Genomic DNA, 17,687 nt, shown 5'->3' on the forward strand with positions numbered 1-17,687 from the left:
TCTGACCCTGTGCCTCATGGGAACAGTCCAGCACAAACTGCCAAGTCATGTCTTCCCTGGACCGGAAACAAGCATCCTGGGACCAGTTTCGGATTCATAATCCTCATCAGCCAGGCTATCTTGAATCCAGTGGCCAAGTGAGCAAGGGACTCACGTCTGAGCATACCCTGCCACACTTAGGGCGAACAAAGCGATACAAAAGGGGATGATGGACGGAGCGTTTGAGCAAATCAAACACTCACCCCCGGTCAACTGATCTGGGTTTAATCCATCACCATTCTTTAGCTCACTCGGCCACCCCATTTCAGACATGGCCATATGCAAATCAGTCTGACCCTGTGCCTCATGGGAACAGTCCAGCACGAACTGCCAAGCCATGTCTTCCCTGGACCGGAAACAAGCATCCTGGGACCGGTGTCGGATTCATAATCCTCATCAGGCAGGCTGTCTTGAATCCAGTGGCCAAGTGAGCAAGGGACTCACGTCTGAGCATACCCTGCCACACTTAGGGCGAAGAAAGCGATACAAAAGGGGATGATGGACGGAGCGTTTGAGCAAATCAAACACTCACCCCCAGTCAACTGAACTGGGTTTAATCCATCACCATTCTTTAGCTCACTCGGCCACCCCAGTTCAGACATGGCCATATGCAAATCAGTCTGACCCTGTGCCTCATGGGAACAGTCCAGCACGAACTGCCAAGCAATGTCTTCCCTGGATCGGGAACAAGCATCCTGGGACCGGTTTCGGATTCATAATCCTCCTCAGCCAGACTATCTTGAATCCAGTGGCCAAGTGAGCAAGGGACTCACGCCTGAGCATACCCTGCCACACTTAGGGCGAACAAAGCGCTACAAAGGGGGATGATGGACGGAGCGTTTGAGCAAATCAAATTCACCCCCAGTCAACTGATCTGGGTTTAATCCATCACCATTCTTTAGCTCACTCGGCCACCCCAGTTCAGACACGGCCATATGCAAATCAGTCTGACCCTGTGCCTCATGGGAACAGTCCAGCACGAACTGCCAATCCATGTCTTCCCTGGACCAGAAACAAGCATCCTGGGACCGGTTTCGGATTCATAATCATCATCAGCCAGGCTATCTTGAATCCAGTGGCCAAGTGAGCAAGGGACTCACGTCTGAGCATACCCTGCCACACTTAGGGCGAACAAAGCGATACAAAAGGTGATGATGGACGGAGTGTTTGAGCAAATCAAACACTCACCCCCAGTCAACTGATCTGGGTTTAATCCATCACCATTCTTTAGCTCACTCGGCCACCCCAGCCACTCGGCCACCCCAGTTCAGACATGGCTATATGCAAATATGTGCCCAGTTCAGACATGGCTATATGCAAATCAGTCTGACCCTGTGCCTCATGGGAACAGTCCAGCACGAACTGCCAAGCCATGTCTTCCCTGGACCGGAAACAAGCATCCTGGGACAGACATGGCTATTTGCAAATCAGTCTGACCCTGTGCCTCATGGGAACAGTCCAGCACGAACTGCCAAGCCATGTCTTCCCTGGACCGGAAACAAGCATCCTGGGACAATCATGCCTATTGATCTATCAAGGGCCTGTTATCTAATGAGTCAGCATATGTATTAATAAATAGCTTTTACAAAATACATTAAAGACTTTTTTCTCAATCAAACTGTTTCATCCAAATATGTAGAATACTTTCATTCATCGCTGATTTACTTTTCCCCATTTCATTCATGATAGACATTCCATTACTATGAAGCCCCCGGTTTATTTAAAGGCACGTTTGAAGTCACAAGTTATTCGACTGGTTACAATGGTCAGTACAATACTATTAGTCACCGCACTGCCACAATACGTTCTGTTTTTTTCGAATACTACTTTTTGTGTGCGCAGATAATACATCAGCCGCCATTATCACATTTTACGTGGCAATACATATACACGTCTAGTAAAAGTACCCATTTTCACTATTCGTCATTTGCTATCAAAATAACCAGCAAGAATTGTCGATGTTCTAATAATGATCTCTATACTTCATGAATGTGAACTTGTTCATACCAATTTTAGAAGAGAACAAGATTTACAAATTTGTTAGCATTTGGATCGTGTATATGTCAATTAAAAACTTAAAAATAGGCCGTACTCACAACTTTCGATTTCCAGGGTGCAGTTCTGTTCATCTAGGGGATACCTGCGTAGATCCATCATGCAGGCAGCAGTTGTAGTGATTCTGAAAGAAAGGTGAAACACAAACAAGTCTTGTGAAACACTTAATGAGTTGACTTTGAGTGCATTTGTGGGGCACAAGAAAATTACCTGCACTGAATACATGGATCGGTTCTGAGCATTTAAAATGGCTGGCACACACGTGTTGCTCTTGTGCCCCTGGGCCCATGTGACCGTGTCTACACCCACGTGTTTTTGTTAACAATAAGAGAGGGACTTTACCTCATTAAGATAAGGCACGTTTTCCGTGTAAATATGTGGATTACCCTTGTACTGATTGTAATTATTGGGTTTAAGGCACTTGCAAAGGACATAATTAAATCATCTCTCAACATAGAGTTTCAATATGAAGCACTTCCCATACTTTCAACAATCTCAAGCTTCTGTTATAGTAAACTTGATAAACTGGACCACTGGTAGAGGAACCAGCCTTTGCAATCCATTACCATGCAAAGTCTTTACCATGCATTGCCTTTACAACACAAAGCCTTAACCACGAATATGCCTTTGCAATACATCGCAAGGTATGTAAGGTAAATGTATGTGCTATATATATATATATATCTGCAATACCTCGCAGATCAACCTCGCATGCACGCGAAATCACGAGCGTGGACCCAATTGTAGTGCATTATTTTATTTCCTTTTTTGCAAAAGTCAAGACGCGTTTCGGCCGTCCATGATCACATATATATATATATATATATATTTATATATATATGTATATGTATATATATATATATATATATATATATATATATATATATATATATATATATATATATATATATATATATATATATACATATACATATATATATATATACATATATATATACCAGTCGAGCCGGGTTCCAACCGAGCACTCAGGTCAACAGAAAAACCATCAGTCTTCCACGTTATACCAACATAGGAGGTTTATTAAATGCATGAACCTGTCGTGACGCTTTTCGCCCCCGGAAGGGCTTGTTCACACAACATTATCACAGGAAAACGTTCAATATAACACACTGTCAATATGAAAATAAACATAGGACTGTGAAATTTGTAGACATAGTCACTTTTTTTAACGCCATCATGTAGAAGCTTTTGTAGCCCAGTAATCATAAAATAACAAGGTTAAATGCAACCGTTTCACAACTATAAATAACATTGTGTTAGAACAGAGAATATAATAGAATAATACATTAAACCCGAATCAGGGATGGGTATTTATCTCTGTTGCTGTTCGTAACTTCGTAACTTTGAGAATAAACATAGTTCTACGTCTGGATCAGCAGTAGTTACAACAGAGATAGAGAAAAGCACATCTATGGTAGAGAGTAGTTATTCACTGTAACCAGAGTCGGACAGTCTCACTCTTGGGTACCCCACTAGACGGTCATTTCTTCTGGCCCTTTGGGATATAGCGTGGAATGTACTAAATATAAGGGAGTTTTTCATATTTACGTCTGCCCACTAATAAGGGATGTACACCGTTTGAAGTAGGTTTTTGCAGCAGAGCACGTTGTTTTCACCCAAACTGCATGTAGCCAGGCCCATTCCCATTGCCTATACCCACTAACCAGGGTTTTATATTTAAGCAGGAAGCCTAATGAGGCCAACTGGCTCTTCCACTTATTATTTCAAAAAAATTAAAAACTAGGTTGGTGGGTTTTGGTTGTTGTAACTGACCTGTTCAGTTACAATGTGTGGCGTGCTGAAACATTCCCAAATACCCTTCCCAAGTCACTCCTGACAGACATACATGGGATAACACTAGACATGTTTCAGCTTGACGACCGCCCAAGTGCCTATATTTCCCAGCACACATTGCCTCGGTACAATAACAGGGCGACGACTGCCGGTTCTGTTATCACAGTGGCAATACCAGAGGTGCCCTCTAGCTCACACAATGAGACTTTGCGACATTTGGTAACAGTTTCTCTTCCTACCCGCAAGGCAGACATCACCGGGACCTCTACGGTCATTTCTTAAAGTTACGGACACCAACAGAGATAAATACCTATCCCTGATTCTGGGTATAATATATTATTCTATTAAATTCTCATACAAACTCTCTCACACCCACTGACACACACAGACTGACTATGAGGAGCACCTCTTGCTTGGTACTCTTTCTGGAGAAAAAAATCTGAAATTTCTCCATGAAGTACATTTGTTTGTTGCATATGAAGGACAGCATAGTTTTAAAGCTGTGCCTAAAGTACCTGCAAATATTTGACGTATGCAAACAGCAAAGTTCTAGTGTCTTGCTAGATATTAGATGAGAATATTAACTAAAAATAAAGTGAACAGGAAAGGAGTAAGATAAATTTGTATTCTGAACGAACAGCAATTTTATGAGTCCAGTATGAATGAATGTGTTTGAAATTAGATTTGAGTGTTTGCTTATAGTATGTAATTTGCACGTGTTCAAAAAGTCAGAAAGGCACTTAAATATCCAGTTACACTCCCACAAAAGCACTTATGTAGCCACCGCTCATATAGCCAGACAGTGACTGCAACACTCAGTCAGATAATCATAAAAACATTCTCACACCCATTTACTCACATATACAGCCAAGTTTGAGTACTAGTTCATTTTAGAGCCTGAGAGGACATGCACAGAATGCAACCTGTTCCACAAGAAGAGTTTGAAAAGGACTACTCCAGCACTCTTAAAAAGGCAGAATACTGATTATAGTTGAACTCAGAACCAGGGCTCCAAAGGGTAGTGGGATTCAGAAGGTGGGCGAAGAGTGGATGAATGAGTGGGTAAATTCACCAGAGTAGAGAGGGGACCCCCCAGATAGAGACTTCTGTACTTTATACAATGCAGGAAATACTGTCTCCTCCCAAACTCAGTCCCCTGAGGACCTCAAGCACAGACTGGAATGGAAGCTGGGGCCGCAGCTGGCTCAGGTGGGTGCAGAGGAGAGAAAGGGTGAGGCTAAGAGATCCTTGGTTGATAACATGTTTTTGCTGGCTGTAGTGTTAAGGATGTGCACTCGAAGGCCAAATAGCTCTTAGAGTCTAACAAAGAAGGTGTGAGCACTACTAGTGTGTCCAATGCAGAAGAAAGAATTCATATATTCAGGAACTCGGTGGCTGACTTTAAGGAGGGGTTTGTTATAGACAGGTTATTTCTGTCATAAGAAGTAGCTGCAGTGGTACAGAGGATCTCTTAGAAGGATTGTAGAGATACCTTTGGAGTCATATATGTGGTGAGGGGAGGAACAACATAGTTGTTCTAGATAAGGGGAAGAATTTAAGGTATCGTACTATAAAGGAGGTCCTTGTTTGTAAGTATGAACTAACCCCAGGAAAGTGGAGTTTGAAATTCAGTGTTAGTCAGAAACTGTGTGACTACTACTGGGAGGATTTTGTGGGGTAGTTTTCAAATGTTTGTTAAAAGTATTGTTGTTTTTTAAGAATATATTTCTAACAAATGTTTATATTGTCTTTTTTTCAAATAGGACTGCGAAGAAGCCATTTGAGAAAGCTTTTCTTCAGACACTTATCGGCATTATTTCAGCTTGTTTATCATACAATTTAATTGCATCCCCATAATCTCTTTTGAATGTAGCAGATGGATACTGTAATGCTCATAGATTTCTTTAGATCTATTTCTATCCACTTTTTCAAACTGTCCACTTGTAGGCAACATTTTTTCCATCATTCAACTTCCATGTTAGAGAACATTACATCTTTATAGTACACATTATTGTCTTTAACATATCATGTAGGTTTCTTCACCTGATTTATATCCACTAGTTCCTGCCATATTTTTTACTTTTTCGTGCACATACCATTTACTAGAATAACAAGCGGTTCTTCTGAATCTTTCTCTACACCCACAGTTTCAATATAGTGTTTCACAAAAATAGACACATTTAAAGGAAAATACAAAACTGTACCTTTAAGTCCTTTCAGAAGCTCAGAGGATGATGCGTTTAATATTAAAGTATGCTTCTCTGAGAAAGTAATGTAAGTGATCCCATGGATATTCTGCACAACTCACATTTAAAGGGAAATACAAAACTGTACCTTTAAGTCCTTTCAGAAGCTCAGAGGATGATGCGTTTAATATTAAAGTATGCTTCTCTGAGAAAGTAATGTAAGTGATCCCATGGATATTCTGCACAACTCACAGTTAGAGCTAGTGTTCCTAAATCTTTTAGTATTTTCAGAGGTAAAGTAAATAGACAGTACTGCAAGTACATGGGTGGGGTCTTACTGTATCGTATCAATTTAAACCTGGAAAATCCTACAAATACTACTACACTCTCATTGATACACAGTAGCATGTCTACACTTCCTGTGAACCTCTCCATCTCTTTCTTCTTCTATATTTCTAGGAATCATCTCTTCAATTCCTATGGTGCTACTTTTTGTTGTAAAAGTTCAAGTTTCAATGTGTTTTTGCATTTGTAAATAGTTAAATAAGTTATGTTTGCTTCTTAACTGTTTCGTTAAAATTGTATTGTAGTATGTTAAAAAATATACTTGTAAAGTAATAACTATATTTATTATTAGGTTAATGTAAGGGTGACAAGAACACCCATACAGGTACTCAATCATGTACTCTCACACTTACACATTCATTCACACAGGTACAGTAGTAGGGAAAATGGAGCCACATGAGACATGTTTACAGCAGTAGACATGTGGCATTTTGCACAGTGAGTAATCATGTCACTCATATGTTCACAGACTGCTGGTACGCTGATGACCACAGCTGATGAACGTTCTTCCAAGGGTGCTCTATTGGTGAAATATTCTGCTGCACTTCATTTCTTGTGCATGATTCAGTTGTACACTCTTTCACGAATCAGTTTTAAGTGCTTACAATTGGAACTTGTCCCATGTGAGTACTTCTTGGCAGCGCTGCTAGGCAACTGTATGCCACAAATATTACACTGAACATATTTAGCTGTTACCTTCTTTTCCCCGGAACGTATAGTAGAATAGTTCCAAACATCGCTTTATTGTGTGGTGTTGTAGAGATATATATGCATTTGTTTGAAAGGATTGTGTAGAAAACTATATTTGTGAATAGTTCATAATGGTGAAAAATACCTAAATAAGTTGTGTTACGTTTATGTGTTTATTTGGAATGAGTGCAATTCACAGTGTTCCTTAATTGCAATTGGATAGTGTGCAGATTTATTTTTGTACAATCTTTAAGATTCTTTTTTTTCCACAGTTCTATGCTGTCTTATTAAAAAATACATTAATTGCTGTGTATGAGTGAAGCAGCTGAGAACAGTAAAAAAAGGAAATTTAAACGCTTATGTATATTAACAAATAGCTTTACAGTATGAGAAATGTCTAGTTATTTGCTAGAGCTACGTCTTTATGCCGTGTTGAAACTGTAAGTTACATTTGCAAACCTATTAATTGTAAAACTAATACATATTTTAGTTTTTCTCTTTTGATGCAGATCAATGACACCATATATTGGGGTAATGTACTTTACTAATTAACCTTTGCAGTGTTGTTCCAAATGTTTACATTTTGAGGATGCACCGCCAAGGAAAGATTATGACAGCTACTAACACACCTTGGCAGACATCAGTACAGCAACTCACACAACCAGCTCCACTCAGACAGAAGTACTAACAGACACAGGTTCACACAGATAGAGTCACTGACTCACCTACAGACACATTGATACAGTCACTAACACACCCAACAACAAACTGATACAGCCACTTGCACATCAAACTAAACACTAATGCATCTAATAACATACCGAGTCATAGACTGATGTATACACTGACACATTCAGGGACATAGCAATGCAGACACTGACACAACCTGACATACACCAATGCAGACATTAAGACATGCAGGCAACATTAATGCATTGAATAACACACCAAGGCACACACTGATGCATACAGTGACATACACAGGGACATCGCGAAACAGACACTGAAACACCGAACCATACAGCATTGTAGACACTGACACAGCGAGCCAAAAATAAATGCACTCAATACCACACGCAGACATACACTTACACATACACTGACACATACACTGACACACCCAGGGACATACTAATGCAAACAATGACAAGCCTAGACATACAGCAATTCAGGCACGGAGACACCCAGCTAAATAGTAATGCAGATACCGACACAACAGACAAACACTAATGCATCTAATAACACATACAGGCATACACTGACGGAAATACTGATACGCCCAGAGACATACCTATGGACACACTGACAAACCCAAGCAAACAGCAATGCAGACACTCACACACCCAGCCAAACAGTAATGCATTCAGTCACACACTAAGGCTCATACTGATGCATCCACACACAGGGACTCACTAATGCTTACAATAACACATACACTGACACCGCTATGCATACACTCATGCACATGATGATAAAACCACAGATACACTCCCTGACACATTAAAAACACAGTTAGCTCTTTGTTTGAGTTGATGGTGAATCTAACAAGAATTTTTTTTTCTAGAAGTTTTTTTTAACTGTTTCTTAATTATTTTTTTTTAAACAAAAATATAGGAAGACTAGGAAAAGGGTAAGAATGGGGAAATGCAAAGAATTAACTGGCTTCACTCCCCAGCAAACATTTTGTAGTCTTTGAATGTAAAAAAAACACAACAAAAACTAATGGCGATGCTTCTTCACTGTAACCAAGAATGTACCCACAGAAGACATTGCTACAGCATCAAGCATGTGGCATTTCTTGAAGTGAGTAAACATGTCAATTAATTCCTCAAAGGCAGCTGGTATTGTAGTGCAGCTGAAGATGGTTCCCCAAAGGCTGCTATAGAAGTCGGCTGTCCTGTTTCACATGCTTCCTTTCGAATCATTTGGCTGTGGCAAGGCTAGCCTTCAAAAACACCTCTTTGCAACATAAAACTTATAATGCTTAATTTCAGTTTGGGAGCAGCTAGAAAAATGATTCAAGGGCTCATTTTAAGGGTAATTTCACACTCAACTTCATGGTAAGGTCGGACTTGATAATACTATGGCAAAAGACACATTGAGGAAAGTTACCTCTTTTCTGCCAGCGTCCAAGCTTCAACTGTCACACAATGACTGACTACTAATGGCTCCCCTGTGGTGAGATGGGTATTGCTCCAAGGCAGTGGAAAATGGGCTCTGGGGTTAGCTACTTGCTGAGCTTCAAAGGATGTCTACCTTCCCACTGGTAGATGAAGCTCACACCAAGACCTGCATCACTTTTGTCTTTCCAGTCAGACTAGCTCCAAACTCAGTTGGAGCTGAAGAGCTGCCCAGAACTGGTTCAGATGGTGGACAAAGAATTGCCCCCACACACAGGCTGGCACTGGGCATAAAATTGGCCAACTCAGAACTCTCCTTAGAACCCTTCTGGACCTGTGAAGAAGCAGAAGGAGGACAGCCCTGGCGCTGGAATCCTGAAGGAAGACTGGACTTGCTTGCCTTGAACCCAGGACCCCAGTAGTGACTCCAAGAGTCAGTTTGCTGACAACCTGTCTTAGCTACAGGGACAGCAAGCTTTCTAAGGAATTTTCCATGCAACTGCCCAGCTGACCCTTTCTAAATGGACCTGCCCAAACCCTGCTGCTGGCCTATGTTGGTGTGAGTCCTAACCCACACGTGGGACTCCTAGGTCCTCAATCCTCCCTGGAACTTAGAAACTTTTTGACAGCTTTTCCTCTGAAAAACAGGCGGGAGATCTGGATCGCCATCAAGTCAAAGCCATAAACCTCAACCTGCTGGCTGAATCTAACTAGCTCATTTGCCCCGCTTAATGAGATGCAATTTCCTGAAAAGTTTCTAAGTCTGAAAGTAGGGACATTCACCGAGACTGATGCCAAGCCACATCGCACCAACGTGGAAGCTTTCCTCTGAATGGACTTCAGACATCGGACACTTAGAGCTTTCCCTACCTTCATCAGTGACTGCACTGGGACCCCGCTCTCCAGTATCCCCCCATTTTTGAGCCCCACTTTGGATCCAACTTGCAGCTTGCCCTGCTGAAGACTTATCGACGACCACTTCTCTAGAACACTAGTCAGAAGGTGAGCATCTCATCGAGATGAACCTGGTCCCTGTATCCGACTGCCAATCCTTCATGGGTGTTCATGCATAGTAGGCTCTATGTCGGATCTTGAGCTGTACTAGTCTGAAGCGCAAGCGAATGGCCACCTCCCTGGGGAGGCCATACCCTCCACCTATTCCTCATCACCCAGGTCTCCCTCCTATCGGTTCCAAAGCACCATCAAGGGGTCCAGAAAATTGTTTATGAGTTTGCAGTATACCAGCGAAGTCACTTTTGTATTTAAGTAATCATCCAATAGTGTATCCTCAAGTGGAGAAGTCTCTGGCAGTACAACCCCCTTGGGTATTGTTGCCCTCAGTGCCCGGGTAATTTGGGGATACCTAAAGGTTTCAGATTGCGGCATCTGGTATTCCTTCTTTAGTGCCAAGAAGGTCTTGATACCCCCCCACCCAAAGATCACACTCCCTAGAGATCCTGATTGTGTCCTATCTATCAAAACCTGCTTGATGTATCAACAGACCCAGCCTGTTCGAGTCCCACAGTGGAGTCATCAAAGTGAGTATGTTGTGCTAGCCTAGTGCTCTGGTTCCCACCTCTCAGATTCGGAGTGTAGTTGAAGTCGAGTGTGGAAGGAATCCACAGTTCCTCCCCGTATAGTGCCCTAAGATATCCACCTGGTTGCATATTATGCTGGTCCATCCGATAAGCCGGCTCATTCAGGGGTTTGTGTACCCAGTGATTGATTACTGTGAGTTGGGTTGCCCAGTAGTAGCTTTGGAGGGAAAGGAGTGCTATACCTTCGTAGTACCATCCCCTGGTCAGCTTTGCTATGGAGATCCCCAATGCCCCCCGTCCCACAACAACTGTCGTACTGCTGCATCTATGTGCTGGAAATACCGTGAGGGCACAGGATACAGCATGTTATGGAGCACATAGAGGAACCTGGCAAGTGCCATCATTTGAAAAAGTGCTGCTCTGCCGAAAAGAGACAGCGGCAACGAGCGCCAGTGTTGAATATCACTCTTCAGGCAGTTCAATGGAGGAGCAAATTTTGTTCTTAAAAAATCTTGGGGTCTCTAGTAATGTGTATTCCCAAGTATCGGAACCCATTTGTATCTATCCAGAGGTGACACTTACTGTGGAGTGTGGACTGACTCCCAGCTAGGACATATCACCAATTTCCCCCAGTTGATTGTGTATCCCGAGTACTTGCGGAACAGGTCAATGCAGCATCCTGTGGATCGTGACATGAGGGTTCGCCACATACATATCGTCTTTGTGTAGGGAAATGTTGTCTTCCCACTCTGGTGTCCACTTTGGTCAACAGATCATAGGGTCTCCCCGAATCCACGCAGCCAATGGCTCTAGGACCAACATGAACAACAGGGGGGACAGTGGGCATCCCTGACTCGTTCCCCTCCGAAGCGCAAACACTCTGGATACATTCCCATTCTCTGAGACCCGCGCCAACGTCTCTGCATACAAGAGTTCAATCCATTTTAGACATTTCAGCCCTAGGCCCAGCCTCTCTAATACTGCATATAAAAATGGCCACTCCACGGTGTCGAACGCCATACGGGCGTCTAGCGTCACCACTAACGCATCCTCCTCTGTGGTCGCAGCTCTACCTATCACCCCATGTAGCCGTCTAAGATTAAGGTCTGTATTGTGTCTTGGCATGAAGCCCGACTGGTCAGGTTGGACCAATGAGTGTATCACTGGAATCAAGCAATTTGCCAGAAATTTAGCCAAGATTTTCAGCTCAGCGTTCAGAAGGGAGATCGGCCTGTACGAGCCGCATTAACTTGGGGGCTTACCCATCTTTGGAATCAGCGTGATGCTAGCTATTCGTTGATCCATGGGAAGTATCCCGTTCTTATAGCTTTTGTTAAACATATTATGCAATGGGGTAGCACTTTGGGAATCATTATTTTGTATAATTCAATTGGCAGACCATTGGGGCTGCTCTTAGTTTTGCCTGATCTAAGATCTCTCATCGCCTTGGCTATCTCAGACTCTGTCAAGTCCTGCTCCAAGAGGTCCCTATCCTCCGATCTAAAGCGTGGCAACTGGAGCGTAGCCAGTAGCTCCTGCGATTCAATGACCGTGGTGGAGGAGCCTGAGGCATCGAGGTGCTCATAATAGTCCGCAAACGCGGCAGCAATTTGGCCCCCTCCCCGAACAATAGTTCCATCTCTTCTTCTCACTACTTTTACCCATCTGGAGGCCTCAGATTTTTTATCTAGCCATGCCAGCACCTTGGCCGCTCTGTTCCCCACCTCATAGAGGTTTTGTTGCATTGCCCGATATCTGACTTTTGCTGCCTCTTCGGCTATCGCCTTGAACTCAGCCTTCTTTAGCACCAGATGGTGTCTCACCCCGGCATCATTGTCGGTAATCAGGAGAGCCCCCAGAGCCTGGATGTACCATTCTATTGTGTCTAAATGTGAGCGTTTGCAGTTTTCTTCACCCGCCATTAAAGAGATGCTCTGACCCCTGATTCCTGCTTTATATGCCTTCCAGAGGACGCAATCTGAGTTTACTGTTCCTTTATTTTTGGCAATATACTGATCCGTTGCTTCTTGGATCTTAGACCTAATAAGAGTGATTTGAAAGTACCAGGGATATATCCTACCCAGTTGTGCTTGTAGTGGTTTTTCAATTTCGTAATGGACGCAGGCTGGAGAGTGGTCTGAGATCCCACGGCCAAATAATAAGCCTCTTGAAAGGGGGGTGCCTTTTGGGCCAGGGTGAAGAAATAATCAATATGTGACAAACTACCATACACCCCAGAGAGCTGTATATTGTTGTGAAAAGGGGTTGAGACCTCTCCAAATGTCTTGTAAACCCATGGCAGACAAGAAGTCACTCAATGCAGTGCCCGCCTGGTCTTGTAGTCATGTCGGTAATCGATCAAGCGTCGGGGACAAAGATGTGTTACAATCACCCCCAATCACCACCCCACCCTCTGGGATATTCAGGGTTAGAGTCCCTAGTTCCGGTAAAACCAGGGACGGTGGTCTGGGAGGAATGTACATCAACATTATATTAAGGAATTGCCCTCCCAACCACCAGAGACTCCCACCAGTCATCCCTGCGGGTCATGTGTAACCTTTGGATGCTTAAAGGGGAAGGAAGTGCGCATCAAAATACCAACTCCTCTGGAGCCTCTTGTATATCCGAAGTGTGCAATTAGCCCCATCTATTGAGTGCACCATAGTGGGTTTCCTGGATACGCATTTTTTGCAGGAGGACTACCTCCGGTGCATGTTTTTTTAAGTATTGGAGGACTATTCCCCTCTTTATTCTGTCCTCCAGCCCATTAAAATTCCAGGAAAGGATTTGAACCCTTTATTCTTACCCAGGGGAGCCATGGCACCTGCCCTTCGCAAACTAACTGATGGCATGGAATCATTCTGGTCAATTCTTCAAGCATTCATGGGTGCGTGGTCAGTCTAAGTCAACCCAAGGATATAGGGACAACCAGATCTGTGGGGTGGTGAACCAGGCAGCAAGTCATCGGTCCTTGTCTGTTATTGAAACAGTTGTTGTTGATGGCAAAAACTTGTGTAAATAAATCAATCCCATTCCCAAACTTATCCCCCCTCCCTGCCTCCCTACACTACGGGTTTTAATCTTTCCACCACCCCAACTATGCAGAACGCTTGCAACCCCCAAACACATTTTAAACAATTGTGAGTGAGAGCCGCAGCCCTGAACATTCACCACCCCACCAGCTTAAAATTATTTCTTCACTGCCAAACTGTGTTGAAAGCCAGCCTGATGTCCACTCACTTCAGAGCTCTCATGGCTTCTTCACCATAGTAGTTTTCTCTGGAAACTTCGATACAAGTGGGTCCCAGGGGTGTCTCCACTAGCTTATATTTTATAATGTCCTTTTTAATTTCTCACACTTACTGGAACTCTGGCATCGTTCATATTGGCCGATCAATCCTTGAACGTTCCTGCCACCCCATTTGATCCACGGAAGCGTCTTTGATAGTGGTCCTCCTCGGTACGGCCCCACTTTCTCTGTTATCCTTCTTCCAGTAGCTCCTCCTGACCCGATTGTCTGCCATCCTTCCAGCCAGGGCCAGGCTTCCTCCGGAGTTTCAGAGAATCAAGTTTTGTTATCGGCTGCAACCCTCTGTCTGGCCTGGAAGAGCATTGGTATTGCAGTTCTTTTTCCCTTAGAGCTTTCTTGACCTCTAGGAACGAGCATCTCATTCTTTGAACTCAGAGAGTAAAGACCAGAAAGAACGTGATCATAGTGTTTTCCCATTTCACCGGGGGTGCAGTGCGAGCCACCTGTAGGATAGCGTCCCTATCCCTAAAGTAAACATTTGGGCCATAATTGGACATGGGGTATTTCCCAGTCTTGAAGCCACTCCCGGCATCCAATGAACATGCTCCACCGAGAAATATTTCGACAAGCTTCACGAACATGTCGACTGCTGCGCCAGCCGCTCTCTCTGGGACACCAAGAATGCGGATGTTATTTTGCCTAGAACGACCCTCGGCATCTTCCATTCTATTTTCCAACACTTGTGTTTGTTCTTTCAATTCCCCAACTTGGATTCGGAGAGCTTTAGTCTCAGCTTGGAGCACAGCGATGGAGTCTTCATTTTCTTTGACCCACGCCTGATGTTTCACGTGATCAGCTCGTATCAGGGTCACCTCCGTCGAGACCGTATCAATCTTACTTTCTAAGGAGGTTTTTACATTTTGTATGGCAGCCATTATATCTTGCAGGGTTGGAGAGTCATCCTTTTTTGCGCTTTGTGTCTGGTTTTGGGAAGTTCGGCTATCTACCTCCACTGTGGGGGCCTCTACTCTCGGGTGTGTGTACTTGTCCATTTTCGTCTGAAGGGCTATCCGGTATCCCTTTGTCATCATTCAGCAGCACCTTCGCCAATTGTTGGGGGAGGTGGGGGGGTTGATGCAAGGGTAGCCCGCCACCTACCATGGGCGAAACAGCCACCTATGGCCTGTCAGGACCCCAACCCGCACCACACCCCACCCGAAATCTGCTGTGGTGCGGAGCACACTCTCTTAAGCTTCTTGCGACGTACTCCACTATTTTAGTGACTTCGAAAGCCGCACCTCGTGTCGCCAGCTCTCGTAGATCTTTAGAGGGGTTGAGGGGGAGAATAGAAAGGCAGTCTGCCGCCCACCAGGGGTAAAAAAGCCACCTGTAGTTTGTCGGGACCCTGCACCCCCCTGCTGCTCGCACCACCTCTCACCCGATATTTGCTGGTTGGACTTAACTTTTTATTTTGACTCCGTCTAGCGTGCACCAAACATTGATTGCTTGATTTTTCTCTTTTCTTCTATGTCTGCGGGAGGCACACTTCCCGAACATGGCGGCAACATGCTTTCTAGAGTAATATCCCTGCTGAACAGCCTGCCTGTAATCAGAACATACTGGCCATACTTCTCAATGGAGGAGTGGATAAGTTCAAAAGGTGTTCCTGCCCTTATCCATTCCAGCTCCCTTCGGGCAAAGTTAGAGTAGGAGGTAGCATATAACTGGGCTGGTCACCTGCAGCGCAGTTGGGTGACCTCCTCCTCGTTTCGGTGTGTCTCCTGCAGCATTTCCTCCTGTACCCCTCGCCTCTTTAGGTATCTGTGTATATTTTTACGACTAGAGGCCAAACCCATCCCCCGGATCAACTTTCTGAATTTCCCATCCCAAGAGCAGCTCAGGAATGTCTGTACACCTAAAATTAAAACTTAGAAACATAAACCTACCATTACCTGGCAGGGGTCACTCTGGGATGGGTAGGTTACTACATTCAGGCAAGACCAATGTCGCACTAGCCCAACACAATTTTACATGCCAGGCCCAAATCCCAAGTCCAAATTATCACATCCATGGTCTTGAATAAAAAAGGGAATAATAGATCTCAAGTCTATGGTGCACTCACGGTAGTAACCTCGTCCAAGTCCTTAACTTATTGTGCGGGAGTGCGCCAACTTCTAACCCTTCCCCTCACCCTGGCAGGCTAATGGCAGCAGGAATCAAATCATGTCATTGGCAGATTGTGGATGGCACCATCAACCTGCAAGGATTCTGACTCAGAGAGCATACTTTTATATTCAGAAGGAGCTTCACTCTCCAAGTCTGACCATCCGGTCAATGCAATTTCAGCCACTGCCTGGGGAGCAGTGGCCTGTTCTTAATTAAGGATGGGAGGAGCTCGTGGTGTTGCACTACATGGAATTCTGCAGAGTCGCTTAAAAACTCAGTGGAATTCCACAGAGTTCCGCGAGCCGGTACAGTTTGCTCCGCTCACCCATTCCAAGGTAACAGCAGGCTAGGGAAAGCAGATTCTCAAGTCTCAATGACTAGTTCTGACCTCCTCAACAATGCAGTACCATCATTGTAAACATCACAAAAAGAAACAAAGCAAAGACGTTAGGGTGTGCTTCTAGCAGTCTTACGCAGGTAGCTTTTCAGATAATGTAGGTACAAATTGAAAGTGGGCGTTAATTTGATAACGTTTCTATCTAATGTGCAGGGTTCCACATCATGAGCGTAAGCAGAGACAAATTATCCAATTATCCCCGGTTGCATGTTTGATTTTGAGGAAATAAATTACTTTTTGACTCAGGAACATAGAACTATAATGTGACTTTTTAGAAATGGTGTAATGGCAGCATATAATCATTATTGGGCAGAGGGCTCAATTACGAATCCTATGGAATCCCATGAACTGAAAAAACATAACCCCCTCTCTCCATTCTTATATGTTGTGTGGCAGCAAATTGTATCACCATACCGACACCTGCAATCGTCTCCTGCCACTCTCCACAAATAACCGTGCATTATCCATATGGAACCCTATTAAGAGAAATACTCTGGGCACTAGCATAATTGTCATACATTTCATTCTAAGCCTCCTCACCCTCATAACACCAGCATCTTCACTTCCATTTACAACAATTTTTTCCACTGAAAAACAAAACGTCATAAACGGAACTTGACACCTTTCATCAGCACTGCAACCAAAACACTAGCCTCTCTACCCCTCTCACGAAACACTCTGTGATGCATAACAAACGGATGTATGACGTTACAACGCAGGCTATTACAACGCCTGCCTTTACAACGCGGTTTTTACATCGCAATCCATTACAACGCATAGTGCTTTTGGGTGTTGGATAGTGAATAGTTTAATTTACTATTCCAACTCCAGTCCCCATGAACACTAGGGAAGGTGTTGGATAGTAAATTAAACTTATTCCCTAACCTAGAGCGCCCCCCAGCGCTTTGCGTTATAATGGTTTGCGTTGTAATGACCGCGTTGTAATGGTAGTGCGTTGTAAAAGTTTCGTTGTAAAGGTTGTTTACCATAACAAACCCCAGCATGGTGCAAGACTGTACATCACATGCTCACTAATTATACAAGGTGTGCTGCATTCATGGAGCCACATAGAATTTATTTCCCTCA

At 43.8% G+C, this 17,687-nt stretch overlaps 1 protein-coding gene across 2 annotated transcripts in view; it reads right to left on the reverse strand.

Moving 5' to 3' along the window:
• The window catches only part of GABRB1 (gamma-aminobutyric acid type A receptor subunit beta1), a 1,683,231-nt gene that overhangs the window by 458,896 nt on the left and 1,206,648 nt on the right, over nucleotides 1-17,687 (reverse strand). For both annotated transcript variants that reach the window (XM_078678962.1, XM_078678961.1), the window contains exon 5: nucleotides 2,136-2,218. In XM_078678962.1, the coding sequence (XP_078535088.1) occupies nucleotides 2,136-2,218 (83 nt within the window). The remainder of the gene's footprint in view (nucleotides 1-2,135; nucleotides 2,219-17,687) is intronic.

The sequence above is a fragment of the Lissotriton helveticus genome, chromosome 2_2, assembly GCF_964261635.1.
Source record: "Lissotriton helveticus chromosome 2_2, aLisHel1.1, whole genome shotgun sequence".
Taxonomy (NCBI): Eukaryota; Metazoa; Chordata; class Amphibia; order Caudata; family Salamandridae; genus Lissotriton; species Lissotriton helveticus.